Consider the following 17,824-nt stretch of genomic DNA (forward strand, 5'->3'; position numbering starts at 1 on the left):
TCTTTTCTAGAAACTGTGCTTCGTAGTGCAGCTTTTTAAACCCTGCTCTCAGTGTAGATGAGATTTCAGGGAGCACAACTATCAAGAAATAGAACTTCCACATGTATAACTTTAACTTAAAGTCTGTGACATTTACAGAATAACCTCGAAAACTCTTGCTAACAAATATTTCTGTTCCTTTGGTTGAAACACAACAGCTAACAAATCCATGTTCTAGACATTATCATACAAGAAGAATATTTCACTTTGATACTAAAGTGACAACAAGCTCACCTGGGCTGTTATCTGCTGTCAGGTTGCTGCTGTTACTGGGCGAGTTAGAGAGATCGGACACCACCACGCTGATACCGGCCGTGGGACTGAGGCTCCCACCCCGTGACGATGACTCGCTGCTCTCCGAGCCCAGGGACGTGCTGGACCGAGTGTCGGACGATTTTCGCAACTTTCCCCTCAAAAAGAAAGTTCTCATCTTGCTCCTCCGGACCTCGCCCCCTTCGTCGTCCTCATAATCCTCCTCTCCGCCTCCGTCGCTAGGAAGTCTTTGGCGCATGCGGTACAAAGAGCCATACCCACTCGGCAGGACGGCCGAAGAGGAGTCCTCGTCGCTGGATCTCCTCTTGCCTTTCATGCGCTCCTTCAGCTTGCCGAAGGTGGAGGCGCTTTTATCTTTGATGACAAGGTCGTACATGCTAGCTGTCAGGTTGTCGCGGGTGAACTGGATGGTGACTTGAATGTCTCCCCGTTCCTTCTCCTTCTTCCCAGTCTTCGAGTTGAGCCTGTACCACCTGCAACAGAAAAGAATCCATTTGCATGATTAACACACAAACACTATCACTCTCCAGTGAAAAGGCGTGTGAAAAGAAGTGAAAAGAAGCTGTATTATAGCATATTCAAATGTGCTGCTTTTCACTAGTTCATATCATCTTAAAGTATGTGTGTTCTGACTATCAGCAAAGGCTTATTTTTTATAGCTTCATGTTATTTGATACTTAAACCGGGCTTCTGTGCGTGCCCGGAAAAGAGCTGCAGAGTGCGAGGAACTATTTTGTGCACCTGTGGTTCCAGGTGCTCGTCACGGATCTGACAGCTGACCAAATCCAGAACAACCTCCTGAGAAAATATATTATGCATCATATTGAAAAATGCACAGGTGCATCTTTTTCCGCTGTCAATAAAAATCCAAACACAGAGCTGAAATGTTCTGGTGTTGATTACTCTTCTTACTATAGTAACAACAACTCAAAGTGCTTTTGTGACGAATCACATTAACAATTAGTTCGCCGCTGCGTGCAGCCATGAAGCAGTGTGAATGACTGTATTGTAATCATGAATGGGGCTAATCTGTCCTCGCACAGGGTAACAGGGTGTGCGAGTGTCTGCGACCTACTAATACCAAACAGCTGTGCGTCCTGACATACCACAATACCCTGCGGGAGGCCCCTTGTTTTTGTTGTCAGGGCCGGTGAGCAAGAACAATGAAGTAAAACAATGCTCACTTCTGATGTAACACTCAGCACCCCACATGAATATGAAGGCCTTAAAAGTGTGTGGAACGGTGCCACCAAGTTCACTGCACTGTGACTCATAGGAAAGTCTCATCTGATCTGTAGTGACTGGTTTAAAAAAAATTAAATGAGTGAGAAAAATTCCCCAGTTAGCATAAATATGCTGCCAACGGGAAGTTGTCAGCTCTGTCAGGAAGACAAACAAACAGGCCTCAAACGGGTATCTGCTTATAGATTTTTCACTTCCTGTGCTACTGGGTGGCCACATTATTATAAACCTCACACCTCCACCGCATCGTCTCTTTATTCATATGTGCATTACGAAGCTGAGGGGCAAATACGTAACCAAAGTGAACATTCACCATTGTTCTGAGAAAGAGTACAGACATCCATAGATATAAAGCAGGGTATCCACACTATATTCAAGGTACATTTGGAGAGACAAAAATACTTTCTTTGTCAAGTAAACAACTATTTTTATATCTTTTGAAATATTCAGACAACTTAAGCTGGTGTTGTGATATAGTATATAAATTTGAGCCTTTTTAAACGAAATATTTCCTGCAATGAATTCTTCAATACAGTTTATCTGAGACGTTAAATAACGGTCATTAACTAAATCAAGTGTGCTTACATGTAATTTTCTGATTGCATTAAGTGGTTGTGAAACTTCTTATTGCACAAATGACAAAACAGGATGTTAATAAGGTTGTCGAAATTGCTTCATGATCAACTACAAATGTTCTGTTGAGTAAACAAGAAAATCTAAATGTCGTGCACTGGAAACTCAAACGTGCAACTGAGGAAAGTTACAAGAACAGAGGTTTAAGAATCAAAGGCAAAACATGAAAGCTCCAACATGAAAGAAAACGGGGACTACCCCACTCGTGTATGAGAAAGGAACCTCACACATTCGCCTTCTTAGAAACCAGAAAGCTTTTTATTTCTCCCCCACGGGATCCCTTCCTTTTTTCTCTAAACCTCCACTGTGACTCTGCAGAAACACTGAAGTTGAAAATTAACACGGGTGTTGCTGCATTGTTGCAACATTGTGGCACAGGTTTAGCATGTTGTCATGCTAACATCATGTACAGGGAGTGCAGAATTATTAGGCAAATGAGTATTTTGTCCACATCATCCTCTTCATGCATGTTGTCTTACTCCAAGCTGTATAGGCTCGAAAGCCTACTACCAATTAAGCATATTAGGTGATGTGCAACTCTGTAATGAGAAGGGGTGTGGTCTAATGACATCAACACCCTATATCAGGTGTGCATAATTATTAGACAACTTCCTTTCCTTTGGCAAAATGGGTCAAAAGAAGGACTTGACAGGCTCAGAAAAGTCAAAAATAGTGAGATATCTTGCAGGGGGATGCAGCAGTCTCAAAATTGCAAAGCTTCTGAAGCGTGATCATCGAACAATCGAGCGTTTCATTCAAAATAGTCAACAGGGTCGCAAGAAGCGTGTGGAAAAACCAAGGCGCAAAATAACTGCCCATGAACTGAGAAAAGTCAAGCGTGCAGCTGCCAAGATGCCACTTGCCACCAGTTTGGCCATATTTCAGAGCTGCAACATCACTGGAGTGCCCAAAAGCACAAGGTGTGCAATACTCAGAGACATGGCCAAGGTAAGAAAGGCTGAAAGACGACCACCACTGAACAAGACACACAAGCTGAAACGTCAAGACTGGGCCAAGAAATATCTCAAGACTGGTTTTTCTAAGGTTTTATGGACTGATGAAATGAGAGTGAGTCTTGATGGGCCAGATGGATGGGCCCGTGGCTGGATTGGTAAAGGGCAGAGAGCTCCAGTCCGACTCAGACGCCAGCAAGGTGGAGGTGGAGTACTGGTTTGGGCTGGTATCATCAAAGATGAGCTTGTGGGGCCTTTTCGGGTTGAGGATGGAGTCAAGCTCAACTCCCAGTCCTACTGCCAGTTTCTGGAAGACACCTTCTTCAAGCAGTGGTACAGGAAGAAGTCTGCATCCTTCAAGAAAAACATGATTTTCATGCAGGACAATGCTCCATCACATGCGTCCAAGTACTCCACAGCGTGGCTGGCAAGAAAGGGTATAAAAGAAGAAAAACTAATGACATGGCCACCTTGTTCACCTGATCTGAACCCCATTGAGAACCTGTGGTCCATCATCAAATGTGAGATTTACAAGGAGGGAAAACAGTACACCTCTCTGAACAGTGTCTGGGAGGCTGTGGTTGCTGCTGCACGCAATGTTGATGGTGAACAGATCAAAACACTGACAGAATCCATGGATGGCAGGCTTTTGAGTGTCCTTGCAAAGAAAGGTGGCTATATTGGTCGCTGATTTGTTTTTGTTTTGTTTTTGAATGTCAGAAATGTATATTTGTGAATGTGGAGATGTTATATTGGTTTCACTGGTAAAAATAAATAATTGAAATGGGTATATATTTGTTTTTTGTTAAGTTGCCTAATAATTATGCACAGTAATAGTCACCTGCACACACAGATATCCCCCTAAAATAGCTAAAACTAAAAACAAACTAAAAACTACTTCCAAAAACATTCAGCTTTGATATTAATGAGTTTTTTGGGTTCATTGAGAACATGGTTGTTGTTCAATAATAAAATTATTCCTCAAAAATACAACTTGCCTAATAATTCTGCACTCCCTGTAGATATAAATGTACAGTTTAAGTATCAATTGAATTACATTCTAAAGTATAAGCTATAATGTTAAAATAGCATGGATTATTCTCGTCAGTGACCTCCTGACCCAGTATGAACCTTCCAGATCCCTCAGGTCATCTGGATCCGGTTTTTTATCAGTTCCCAGAGTCAGAACCAGACACGGAGAAGCTGCATTCAGCTTTTATGCTCCTTATATCTGGAACAAACTCCCAGAAAGCCTCAGATCAGCTGAAGCACTCAGTTTATTTAAATCCAGGTTGAAGACTCTTCTACCTGCATTTGAACAAAACACCAAATCCACACTGTTAAGCTTAAATTTCAAAACATACATTTTAACTACTGATTTTATCTACTGTTTTTTTTTAATCAATTTTAAATCATGCTTTTTATTTGTTTTTGTTCTTTAATGTCTCTGTAAAGCACTTTGAATCACCTTGTTGTCATTTTCCTAGGGATTAATGAAGTATTCTGATTCTGATTGCAGATTGGTTTAGATTACTTGCTGCTGAAATCTTAGATGACCCAAGAGTGTAAATATATGCTGCACATGTATGCTGCTAATAAAAAAGCTGCAGAGGCCAAGAATGAAAACTTTGTGGGGGGCTTGTTTCTATTTAGAGAACAACGTGCACAGCACTACAAGACATTAATAACACATTCAACAGTCAGGGTTGTTATCTTCGCTTAACGCCAATAGGCAAAAAATGCTTAACCTATGAGATAAACACATACTTATGAGACAAATTAGCATTTGCCAGCTTACCAAGCTCCATCAGTCCAAGAAGCAAGACTGGAGAGGATTTAGTTTTAGACCAAAATGTTGAAAAACTGACATTAAAAAAAGATATTTAAGATTTAGAGCTAGTAATTAAAGCATAAATAAGTGTTTTAAATGCCTACATTTTGACTACAGCACCTGGTCAAAATGTAACATTATATTGAAGACACAATATAATGGAGAAAAAAAAGACTATGGAGTAGGACTGACAGACTCATGAACCCAACATGAAATCATCTAAATCTAATCAGAATACCAAACTCTCTTCTCTTCAATAGGGATGGGTATCAAAAACCGGTTCTTGTTGAGAACCGGTTCCCACTGTTTCAATTCCTTGGAGTTGTTTGCCATTTTTGCAAACGATTCCCTTATCGATTCCAGTCGCCCCGAATGACGTCACCACGTTGCAGAGCATCATTTACCTGGCAGGAAACACGGCGCATAAGCGGCTCAAACGCTCAAAAGTTTGATTATACTTTACGAGAACGGATGACAACAGGGCAACTTGCAATACTTGCAAAGTAGATATTTCATTTAAGGGAGGAAACACTACGAATATCCAAAAGCATTTGCTCACAAAACACACGATGACCTTAAATGAATGTCGTGATTTTAATTCCGCTCCGGACTCGTGAATCTCAACCCAGCAGCAGCGGTAACATTTGCACGTTCTCTCCCGTTAATGCGGCAGGTAAATAATCAACTAACAGTGCATATTATGTTAGCGCGATCTGCCTTATTACAAAACCTGCCATTGCTGTGCATTTAGGTGACCATGATGAGAGAGAGAGACAGAGTCTGGCTCAGATGCTGGCAGTTCTCGCTGCAGTCTACCGGTAGCGTCTCCTTTCAGGCCAGGATAGACGAATCTCACCGAGCAGTGACTCAGTTTGTGGTAAAAGGCTTGCGCCCATTTGCCACAGCAGATGCCCCGATTTTCAGTAAGTGAATGTGTTTAATTGTAGGCAGGGACATTACTGGATATTCTTGTGTAATTGCTACAGAAGAATTTCTGTTATACTTTTGTTATTGCTACAGAAGAATATTTATTTTATTATTTTACATTTACAATTTCTTTTCCTGGGGATCCTGTGACACCCCATTGAAGAGCCGTAGGCTGTGGATCTCTTAAGATCTCACTGTTGGGTTTGTAAGGCCATGTTACTCCTAAATTTCTATCTTGTTCAAAGAGAAGATATAAAACAGTTCTAAGCTATTCGACCTTAGTGTTCTCCTTTTTTAAAAAGAATCGATAAGAGAATCGATAAAGAATCTAATTGTTAAACAGAATCGAAAATGGAATCGGAATCGTGAAAATCTTATCAATACCCATCCCTACTCTTCAACCAATCTTCTGTTTGATTACAGAGGAACAGAGACAGGAAAGTCGTTTCTGGCAACAACACTGGCGTAATAGTAGGCTGCAGAGAAGAAATAACACAAGTCATATAATTCACTGCACAGCCTGTTATGTAATCATCATCGTCCTGCCTCTGACCTCAAGTTCAGCCCTGAAAACATGGTAACACCCAAGAAGAATGTCACTGAAAACAATTAGTAAAGCAACTCTAAAAGTCAAACTCCAAGAGGCGCGACTAATGAGCAGGTGGAGCTCGGCGTATAAGGAGAGAGGAATGCTTTTTACGGCCCAAGAACAAGAGAACTATACCTCACAGAAATGAGGCAACAATGGAAATCTGCCACTTGAGCACGTTGTTTTCATTAACGAACCAGATATCATTCACACACATGAAAAAGGCGTAGGCGGGAGCAGCACTCCAATGAAGCAAATACATACAGCCTATAAGCCTGGGTCTTATGTTTCTACGTTTGCTGAATGATGAGTTTGAGGCTGATTTAGTCTAATCCAGATAAGGTATTTATATTGGCGCGTTTCATTAAGACAAATCCTTTTAAGGGATTATTGAGCAACATGTCAACAAAGTCAATTCCTCAGCTCTGAACTTGTCTATTTTCTTTTTAATGTTTGGAGCCAAAACAGATTTTTTTGTGTGGGCTCATTCTCCTGTCACTAATAATATGTCTCAAACGCCTGTTAGGTGTGGTTTCGAATTTCACATCGACGTGTCAACAATAGTATCGGTCCTCCTCCTGGCACGTCAGCCGAGGTGGGGTTCACATTCCAAACACAGGGCCAGGGAAGCTATGCAAGGTTTCCTCAGGGATACTTAGTACTACAGCCACCATCACTAACATTACAGGGATTGTAATTCATTAAAAATATGTACATCTTTCTCTAAACCTGCACACGGTAACATTTTGTGCCTTTGTCTTCTCAAAATAACATTTCTAACTGGTCATATAAAAATAAAGAAGTTGCAAAATACTTAAAAGGCCACGTACAGTTCCGTTGTACGTGCACCTGTTCTTGCCTGATGCATGACTAAGCTTGACAATAATAAATGTGAACAACAAGTAAAACACACAAGAGGCCCAAATACAGAAACTGCAAGAGAGACAAAAGCAGCAACCTACATTTTGTAGCCCACATACTCAGGCAGAGCACAGCCTGCTACCGAAGAGGAGCCAGTTTCCCAAAAGCATCATCCCACACAGAAACTGTATAGTTCACTAAGGCCATCGTGCAAACACGGTTTTCGTTATAAGCACTAAGTGAAAACACAATAAAGATGGAAAATGTTCTTCTTGTTTTTGGGAACTTGTGGAAGTCTAAACAGGCTTTTAATTGTCATAAGAGAGGGAAAAATGCCATTCCAGAGCTGCAGAGCATAACTACACATCTGCTTCCCCATCTTGGGAAAACAGGAAATCACAACACTCCACCCCATCCCAGCAACACACCACCATCTCCTCAATCTCCCTGATCTACCACAGAGCAGACAGGAAGATGTTCCCACTCTGAAGCTGCTGTCTTATTGCAGACTTCAACTTACAGGCTATATGTCAATCCCTAGAAACCACCCTTCGGAGCAGACGAGAGCTGAAATTACAACACAAGTAGGCTATCAACTCGTTTCATCCAGTGTGTAGTCGGCCTCTGTGAGCCTCTGTGGTATCGGGGCCAGACACAAGAGTGAAATGAAACCATTGCCAAGGGCGTGTGAGCTGTGGAACTTAGCAGCACATGATTTAACAAATATGTTGGCATTTAAGGTCGTATCGCTCTCTTCTTCTCTTTTTTTTGCGTTTATCTAGCAGAAGCATCAGACGGGTTTCAGTTTCAGGGAGTACACTCCAGGGACACGAGTGCAGAGTGCATCTTGCACTACAACTTTAGAAAACACAAGCAAGTGAAGAAACTTTGTCACTTCTCGAACAGTCTGTCACATTTAGAAATGAAGCTAACAGCTTTTCTAGCAGCTCTAGAGGGCTGTGCTCATGCTAACGCACAAGGACTTCAGTAGATGAGAGTATTTTTGAAACAAAAACCTTTACCAAAATTTCCAACACACTACAAACTGCTATATTACAGCGTAATCCAAAAAAAACCCAAAAAACACAAGGTTTTCTTTTTAACAATACTCTGTTAGGAATCAATGTTCGGCTCTAGTGCTGGCAGGGATTTTCTGTTGGGGGGGGGGGGGGGGGGGGGGGAAGGTAAGAAAAGGGTCAACTTTTTATCCAAAATGATGAAATGATTCAGCAGAAAATTCATAAAATGATGAACAATTACAGCCAAAACAAAGGATATAGTGAAAAAAATACAGCAGTCAGTGGTCTTCAACAATGATAGCAGACCATCACCTCCATATCATATCCAAGTGCATAAAAAAGGATGCAAGCAGTGTTGTTCATTTGAGTTACCAACACTGAACACTTCCCATTACACCTTTCTGAATTAATTAGGCCAACAAGCCCTTCAGGAATACTGTGGGTAATACTGGTAATATGCCCTGGATTCCTGCTTCCTCAGCAGAAGAAGCAGACAGGCTGTGAGACCCAAACCACATTCCACATCTGGATGCTATGAGCGAAAAACCTACCGACCAACTTCCCTCCCAATTCTTTAAAACCACATAGTCGCAGATACATATTAGGGATAAATGAGTGATAAATAAACCTGGACATGAATGCTCGTTGTATAAAAACTAGATAGACTGCAATAACAGACAGAAAAAAAGAATCCACAATAAAAGAAAATGCAAAATAAAAATAAATGCAGATTACAGAATACTAACGCAGGCTATGCCAAATAATACATTGTAATCAGGTTTTAAGCTATATCTACAAGAATCAGGCACTAATATGCAAGGCCACCAGAAGACATCCAAGAACATTTTTTGCAACGCAAAGTTTGCCACATTCTTGCCACCACTGCGTTCCAGTGTTTCAGTCTGAAAAGTAGCCGAAATGTGACGCTCGAGTCTGCCAGCTTTCCAAGGTTTATGTACAACAACTACCATTAAATATCTAAGTACCGAGTAAGAAAGAAGCAAATGAGAAGAAAATTTGGCAACAGAGCTAAGACTTTCAGGACGGGGGACTCAATGGGAAACTTAAGCAATCGGGCATGTATAACTTTTCCCTATCATCTTTCAATAAACTGTATTTCCCTCCTGAATGACTACTTAACTCACCAGTGATGCTCTGCAAGTAACAAAGAGGTATTCACTACAGATTAACTCACATTATCTAACCCCTTAAATTACCTTAGTTTAATCACATCACTACTCATTACCTTCATCATAAAAAAAATTAAAATCAGGGGATTGTTCATCGACTTACGTAGAGTCTAATAAACTTAAGAGATTTCTCATGATTCCAAATGTAATTTGGTCATCAAGGAAAAGCAAGAATGTTTGCATTTTTAATTTTAAAGTAGTGATTACACTTCAATCTTGACAAAAAGCAAGCATTAGCTATAAATACAAACTCCAAAGGTACCCCTCACTGCCACTGTTAGTAACCACTATACTGATGATATTATACAATATGCCACACTATGGCACAATGCTAATACTAGAGAGGAGCTAACCTGGCATCACTTTAAAATAACTTTACATTAGCATGCTAGCTATTTGACTAGCTAGAAATACACGAAAAGGCAGCAATGTTAGCTGACCTAGATCTGGAAGCAAGTCAAACTCATCTAGCAATTGTGGCCTGCTACAAAATATTAGCAAACAAAACAGCAGTCATCCTCTATGTGCGCCTCCTCTCCTTTACTTTCTGGCTTTGTTGAATACAACCAGATGGTCTGATGAGATTTTTGTGATGTAGACACACACTGCCTCTCCATCACTCAGGAACATATCCCTCGAACGACCAGTGGACTCCTGCATACTCGGCTATCTGTATAATCTATACAGATTATTGTCTGAAAAATCTCCATGGAAAATTTTCCCAGAAAGCCATGCTACATTTATATTATCTAGGGTGACTTAACAGGTCACACTGTTATATAACTTTTAATGTCCATTAGACTAGATTTTCTTCAGCTTGTAGCTACTGAAAGTCTGTTGGCTCTTAGCAGAGGATTTTTCTGGATCTACATCTCTCTCTCTCACACACAGAAATAAACACACCATCTTCCTGCCTCACTCAGCAAATAGACGTTCAGCTCTCAGGCCTGAAACAACATCACAGATTTTCTTCCTACACATACACAACAGGGCAGGGAACTGTGACAGAGAGCCGATACAAAGAAGAAGTTGTAAAGCACCAAATCTAAATATATAATCTTAGCACAACAAGAAGCACTGAACCAGTAAAGAATCACTGGCAGGCAGCAAAGAATAAATAAATAAATAACTGAATAAAAGAGCTGACATTTATACTCTTGGGAAGAAACTTGATTATAAAGGAAACCTGAATATGGCAAATCTGATAATCAGCAAAAGCCTGGCAAAATGAATTTTCTGTTAACAACATGGGTTCCCTGGTATGCATGCTGCACTGGCAGGGCCTTTGTAGCTTCTTCCTGACAGACCCAGTAGGGGAATTCACCGAACGCCCACCTTTCCAGTAATCTGCTCTACACCAGTAATGCAAAATGCAAATATGCTGTGGTCACTCTTTTGAAGGAAGATCCACTTCTATCTTTGTTTCTTGAAAAGAATTACTGAAGGAGGAACATATTTGATATGTTTTCTTTTACTTCTTTCATTGCTAACTATGAATATAAACTGTGTTTTTAATACTCTTACATACTTGTGTAAAGCTTCTCTGTTACTACAAAAAGTTACCGAACCTAGAGTGCTTATTGATTGAAATTGCCTCAGTTTTCACTGTAGGCAACTTTCACAATAGATTCATGATTTATCATTTTGCAGTCTTACAATGAGTCAAAACTCCAATATTTTCAGTGCCATGCATATTCAAACTAAAATAAAAGGTGAAAATCTCATTTAAACCAGTTACTAGATATATTTGATGTATTTAAAAAAATTCATTACCATTGATTTTGTCATGAATTAGGAACAAGTCAAGGTACTAAACACCGTTTTAGCACCAACTTAGTCATTCTGTACCCTTCAACAAATTTGATACCTTTTTGAATATTTGAGCAATTAATATTGAAACTCTACTACCAGTAAACACTTGATTTTGATAGCTTTTCTTAATTTGTTAAGCTAGCAATAGATAACTAGCTTAAGCTAACATTAGCTACATGATAAGGTTGAAAACATTGTCACTATGGGACTTTTTGTTTTAGCTGACTTGTTTAAAGAAATTAAACCAATACATGCACTTGATGACACATACATACAAGACAAACTGGCAGCATCCTCATTGGTTTCATACAAAAATATGGTATAACACTTTTATTAAAGCATTAAGCTAGCCAGTCCTGGAGAAACAGAAGCTAGCAAGTAACGCAACCTTTCTGACCTACAGACACAATAATGTAGCTAAATTGTTTAATGACATATTCCTTGAAGTAACAATTGTGCTACTCAGTTAAACGTATCGGAGGTTGCAACTCATGTTAAAGATAAACACTTGGTTAAATTCATTACCAACACTTTTCCTCTCGCATTCTTGGGTTTTAAAAAGGCAAGTAAGACTCCATCTAAGTCAAAAGGCTCAGCTCAAAGCGAAGTCCTGTGTTAATGTTGAATTACAAGTTGTTTATCGATTCATTTTTAACAGAATCACAAGGCAAGTCAAATGAGCAGAGTTAACTCATGCAGTCCAATATAAATGCGTCCAAATTTAAAGCTCATTCCTCATTTCCACTCACTGACTGGAACATGCTGATTCAGAAGTACACTGTATGGAAAATGATGAATCCTGCAGACAATAAAAGTCAGAAAATAGGGTGGCTGGGGGGGTAGAAATATACAGTGTGATGCTTCAAACTCTTCCAAAGGGCTAACTATTAAAATCTGTAAAGTTACAGATGCACACCTTGCTTCTTAACCTCTGCTAAAATAATTACAAGGCTGTTGTCACTGCATTATTCTGTGTTTTCCCATTAAATTGCATGGCAGTCTAAAAGGAAAGGTCACTTTTAATCTCGTTTCATGGTTGTTGAGTGAGTTGAAAAGCTACCGGTTCTCTTTCTAACCTTATGTAAGCCGTCTATCAGTCGTACTTTCATCATGTTTTTATTATCAGATTTTACTGCCATCATTTATGTTTCCCTCTAGATTTGATCACCATCCAAAAAAAACTCAACTAACACAAACAGCACACTTGAGGAAACCAATTTTGCATTGTGTATGTCAAACTAGACTTCTCGTCTTTCTCATGTTCATTTTCCTTAAAAATATTTAAATATTGTCACCTTAATGATCGTATATGTATTCAAACCATGTATACAATGAATGGAAAGTTACATAAAATGATCAACCTGATGACAAAATGTTCTCCAAAGCAGAAGATCACAGTAATGATGGAGAGGGGTACGTTAAGTGTCAAGCATCAACTGTCAACTCAAACTGAATATTAATAAACTGAGCTGTTTTGTCCCATTATCACTGTAACACTTTATTTTCTGGTTTCGACAAACAGTTCAGTTCAATTTGGTTTTGAACTTTAGGGTTGCATTCGGAAGGGCATTCGGCATAAGCTCTGCCAAATCAAGCATGCGGAGCGTCCCGCTGTGGTGACCCCTTGTGAAGAGGGAGCTGCCAAAAGTAGCTACTACATTTAACAGGGTTCTATCAAAACACAATCTACTGAAGTTGTTCATTAGTTATGATCACTAGCGTGTACAGCACTGTACATCTAAAAAAAAAAGAAAAGAAAACGAAAAACATGTCAACAATAACAGTTTGACTTGAAGAAAAATAGTATTTTTGTACCAACAAGGTGATTCCCAACGAGCTATTAGCCGAAAACTTTGTATATCTCAGCATGGTGTGCAATTTGAAACAGAAACTAGACAAGTGGAGGCGAAAAGAAAAAGTAGTAAGCCTAAAAAACAAAAGAAAAACCATCTTGAACAGTATTTGAAAACAATATTCTTCAGTTGGTCCATCTACTGTTAGAGGAATTCCAGTGTACACAAGAACTGAGCTTAAAAGCAATGGCAAGAGGTCCTAGAGAGTGACGAATCTTAATATTAGTACATTAATATGTATAAGGGAGTTAGGAGAGAGACACATCAGTGAGCATCTACAGCAATCTGTAAAACACGGTGGAGGCTTAGTCATGGTTTGAAGCTGCATCTCAGTCAGTGGTGTCGGAGAACTTGTAAAAACTGATGTAAATATGAACACGCAAAGTAATGTCAGATTTTAATGCACCATGCAATATCGGTTTTGAATGCAGCTGATTGGCTACTGCTTCATTTTTAAGCATGGAATTGATTCCAAGCATATGGACAACACAGTAAAAGCATACCTTGATAGAAAAACACACAATGGACACTGTCAGTCATGGATTGGCCTCCAGTGTGGGATCATCTTGACAGAATGAAACAAAAGGCAGCTAAAATCTAAAGAAGAGCTTTGGAAGACCTTCCAGAAGCCTGGTGAACTTCCTAAAGAAAGCTGCCTAAGTGAACTCAGACTATGTTGAAGAATTAAAGTAAGTAAGTCATACCAAATATTGACTATCAAGCTTTTTAGAATTGTACAAACTGTGCTTTTGATTTATATACTGTATTTCCATGCATGTTTGCACATTTCAAAATGCACCTATTTCATAAAACATAACAGGCAGTTCAAGACTTTTGCACAATCTCTTATTAGCTTATCTGTACTTCGCTAGCTTCCATATTTGTTAGACAAAGCTCTTATGAGAGTTTTTGTTTGAATCAAACTTTAAAAACTGGTGCACTTGAGAAATACAACAGGTTCTGCAGAAAACACATTAACATGCAGCAAACAAATACTACTTTTCTCAGAATGAGAATAGCCATTATCCTACAAAATGAAAAGCCAATACACTCAGGGGGGTTTGTTGTAATAACCTCACAAGGCCTAATACGACCAGAGGCTTATAGTAGTAGCTAGTAGTTGGAAGTATCTTTTTAAAATGAGCAAACTTTTCTATTTGTTCTAAGTTCCTGTTTGAACATTTCCCATGATTTAATGCAAGAGTAGTCAGAACATACAGGATCTGATTGTGTAGCAAAACTCAGAGAACAGGGAGCGAGCAGATGCTGAATACCTTCAGCCCACAGGTAGCCTTTCTTGTCTTTAAATTATACACGCATTGGCTGGGTATAGTGTTTTGGTGTTGGAAGAATAAGAAGAAATGTCTAATTATAAGCTTTTTTATGTATCAAAGTCAACTATTGTAAATCGTTGTGTTCAAATGTTTGTTTTGGGGGGTCTTTTGCAAACCTTCTAGCATATATTTTCTCTTCAGTAGCAAAGACGAGAATTGAAGCTGGAAGCTTTGAAAGCTGCTGGTGTTGCTAATAACCAGTGAACATTCACTGAATCCCACGTGAAGACACTGAATGTACCACAGCACCAAACTGCTGACACATCATCATCATCACAGGCTGGCTCTAACCTTCAATTGACCAGCTCCAACAGGGCCGACTGGAGGAGACTTGCTCCCCTTTCGTCTCAAATTCATGGCTCTGTTTGACTGAAAGCACACTTAGGTCAGGTGGCAGTCACTTAAAAGATTTTTAAAAAAAACTGCTTCATGTGGCATTTTGTTAGCCAACACGACAAAACATAACATCTTTTAGTGTGGTGTCAGCATGATGGGGCAAGATCATGTACCAGTTCTGAGTAGCACTTATTGCTACTGTCAGATATAACAACTGGACTTACTTTTTTATTGACCCTGGTTTGGTGGATGAAAAGTAGAAGGGAAGCTCGTCAAGTTTTGGAGCAGTGGTACGAACACGCAAGCAGTAGGAAAACCTTTAGGTATCCAAAACCTTCCTGTAAATGTCAGATCTTTTGCTAAAAGTGCCTTTGAACCATCAGTGCAAAACCCACCTTTTTATCTAACAGCTAACTGCTTATGTGCCATTATTACTCAACCTACAAATGTCACACATTTCGATATTCTCTGAAGGTGTTGAAAGGTGTTATCAACAAAAAAAGAAAAGAAAAGCTCCTGTTTGCACCATTAGAGAGAGATGCACAAAAAAAAAAGAAGATTTCTGTTACCATGAAAAAGAAACGGAAAGATTCCTCCAAAGATTTATCACCAAACTTCCTGCTGTAGTGGGCGGGGCTTGTGTGAAACAGCATGTTATTGCTAAAAATACCTTGAAGCTTTATTGGGATCATGTAACTGTTGGTTAATCCCTGGATTTGGGACAAGCATTAATCCAGCTCTACTCTATGCCTCAGCTATGGGGAAACAACAGTTGTTGTTGTTGGTGGGGTTTTTTCTTTTCTAAAGAACCGACCGCAAGCAGCTGATGATGTAAACATTGTGGAGGATGTGAGGTTTGCAGAAGTTGTAGGGGAGCCTTGAGCCTCAGTGGGGAGTGCGCTGATGGTTGCTAAGAGTTAGTTTGGTCTGTCTGTGGGAGGAGGGAGGGTGTGTCTGCAGGGCCCTGATGCAGCACCAGAGATTTGACAGCTGTGTTTGTATCTAACAACAAACTGTGTGGCGAGTTAAACGGGACAAAAAGCGGACTGGACAAGAAAAACACCCTTGACGGGTTCAAGGGATATGGGAAATTAGATAAAACAACAACACGTGAAAGCATATCCACGCAGCTTTTTTGCCACACTGTAGCAGGTTCTCGTACTAAAAACACACACACAACTATTACAAGCGGAGACAGTTGGACTTACTCGTTTTTCACGCATCTACTTTCGAGAAAGACTTTATCCAGAGGGATCACAGCCTGTCCGAGGAACACGTCCAGCCCAATGAGCGCCCTGTGCATCACCGTCAGGATTAGCTCGCAGCTCCCAGCCGGGTATCCGCTCTGCCCGCCGCTCTCCAGCACACCGGGCTGCAGCTCGAACGAGCACTCCTCCTTCCACTCCGGCTCGGTCGTCTTCTCCGCCACGCCGGTCGAGTACTTCTCCTTCCCGAGCTGGATGATGGTGTACACATCGCTGGTGCCGTGCTTGCCCTTGCCCCGTAAGCCCCTGCCTCTCAGAACCGTCACCTGGACGTGTGTCGGTACCCATTTCTGGTCCTCCGGTACGTTTAGCGAGGACATGTCCGTCCCCCCACCTCCTCCCTCCAGACAGACAGAACGACAAACCGACCGGCTGCGCACACACCGAGAGAGAGAGAGCGAAGGGAGGTGGTGGTGTCCGCCGCTTCCTCCCGGTTCTGGTTGTGCACAGTCACATCAGCTCCGGGGTCGTCGGCGGGCGGTGCCGCATTATGGCCGTCTGGCGTCTCTACAAAGTTGCCGTGGTTGCCGGTTGTTTCGTGCCCGGCTGCTCCTGCGATTCTTCAGTCTGCTCTGCGGCAGCAGCAGCGTCCGTCCCTGCCTCTCTCCCCCTGCCGCACGGGCCTGTCTGCGGCCAGCGACGTCACGCCTCTCTATCCTCCTTCTTCTAATGCAGGACGAGGAAGTTCAGCGCCGACTCGACACATGGCTGCATGCACGGAGAAATCACACACACACACGTGCCTGGGCTGTAACGTAGGGCCCGATGTATCCCCTGGGTGAAAGCTATTATTCAAGCATCACATCAACAACACTCCGCCCTTAACCTGTTTGTCTGAGTTACAAGCTGCACAACTACAAAGCCAGACGAAGTTTCCGTGACAGCGTGTGCCAACATAACTCCACCACAGCACACCAGAGTTATTAGAGTTTCCTATTTTTTTGTTATTATTATTTTGAGCTCAATTTAACTTTTTTGTTTTTAATTCTTTTTAGTTTTTTGTTAGTTTCACTTTAATTTTAGCATTTTAATTTTAGTGTTGTGTGAAATCTTGGCTTTGCTCTGATACCAAGTAAATTACTGATTCCAATTATGATATGCAGTGGAGAGCAGTGTGTCATGATTTATCATTTATGAGCTGAATTTTCATTCATTTTAAAATTCTGAACACATTTTAATGACCACTCAATCACTTTGAGGTTTACTTTACCAATAATTTGTTAATACAAAAAAGCATCTTTCAGTTGTTCATGTATTTTGAGTTTTAAGGAGACCTACAACCAATCGCGTCGCTCTATTATCAATAGAACACAATGAAGTGGATTAGTCCTAAATATCAGATCTTTCAGCAGATTGTGTCGTGGATACTTAAGCCTCCCATTTAGTGTTAAAATTTATTGATGTAGAGACCAATAATTTCATTCAGGGTTTACAGATCAGTTTGCTGACTGTTGTTTGACCACTTTTCCATCACTTTTATCTCAGTGTAATTCACTTCTAGACTGTATCTTTATCCACGCTGGTTGGTTTTCCATCACTGATCCATACAATGGGCAGATTGTCAGTCATTTATGATGATTTACAAATACTTTGTCTGAATTTGGATCGAATAACTGCAGAATTACATGCCTTCCCGATCATCCACTGTGTTAGCAGTATGCTAACAC

At 40.5% G+C, this 17,824-nt stretch overlaps 1 protein-coding gene across 6 annotated transcripts in view; it reads right to left on the reverse strand.

Annotated features, from left to right (window-relative positions):
• rab11fip5a (RAB11 family interacting protein 5a (class I)) overlaps positions 1-17,093 on the reverse strand; it is a 30,806-nt gene extending 13,713 nt beyond the window's left edge. For 4 of the 6 annotated variants that reach the window (XM_026152043.1, XM_026152042.1, XM_026152040.1 and 1 more), the window contains exons 1-2: positions 16,101-17,092; positions 274-785 (exon numbers count right to left, since the gene is read on the reverse strand). In XM_026152043.1, the coding sequence (XP_026007828.1) occupies positions 274-785; positions 16,101-16,477 (889 nt within the window). In that variant the 5' untranslated portion in view covers positions 16,478-17,092. Of the gene's footprint in view, positions 1-273; positions 786-1,053; positions 1,258-16,100 lie in introns of those variants that run through there. The other 2 variants (XM_026152044.1, XM_026152041.1) reach the window with 2 other exon arrangements.
• Between the last annotated feature and the right edge of the window lie 731 nt (positions 17,094-17,824).

This window comes from Astatotilapia calliptera, chromosome 19, assembly GCF_900246225.1.
Source record: "Astatotilapia calliptera chromosome 19, fAstCal1.2, whole genome shotgun sequence".
Classification (NCBI taxonomy): domain Eukaryota; kingdom Metazoa; phylum Chordata; class Actinopteri; order Cichliformes; family Cichlidae; genus Astatotilapia; species Astatotilapia calliptera.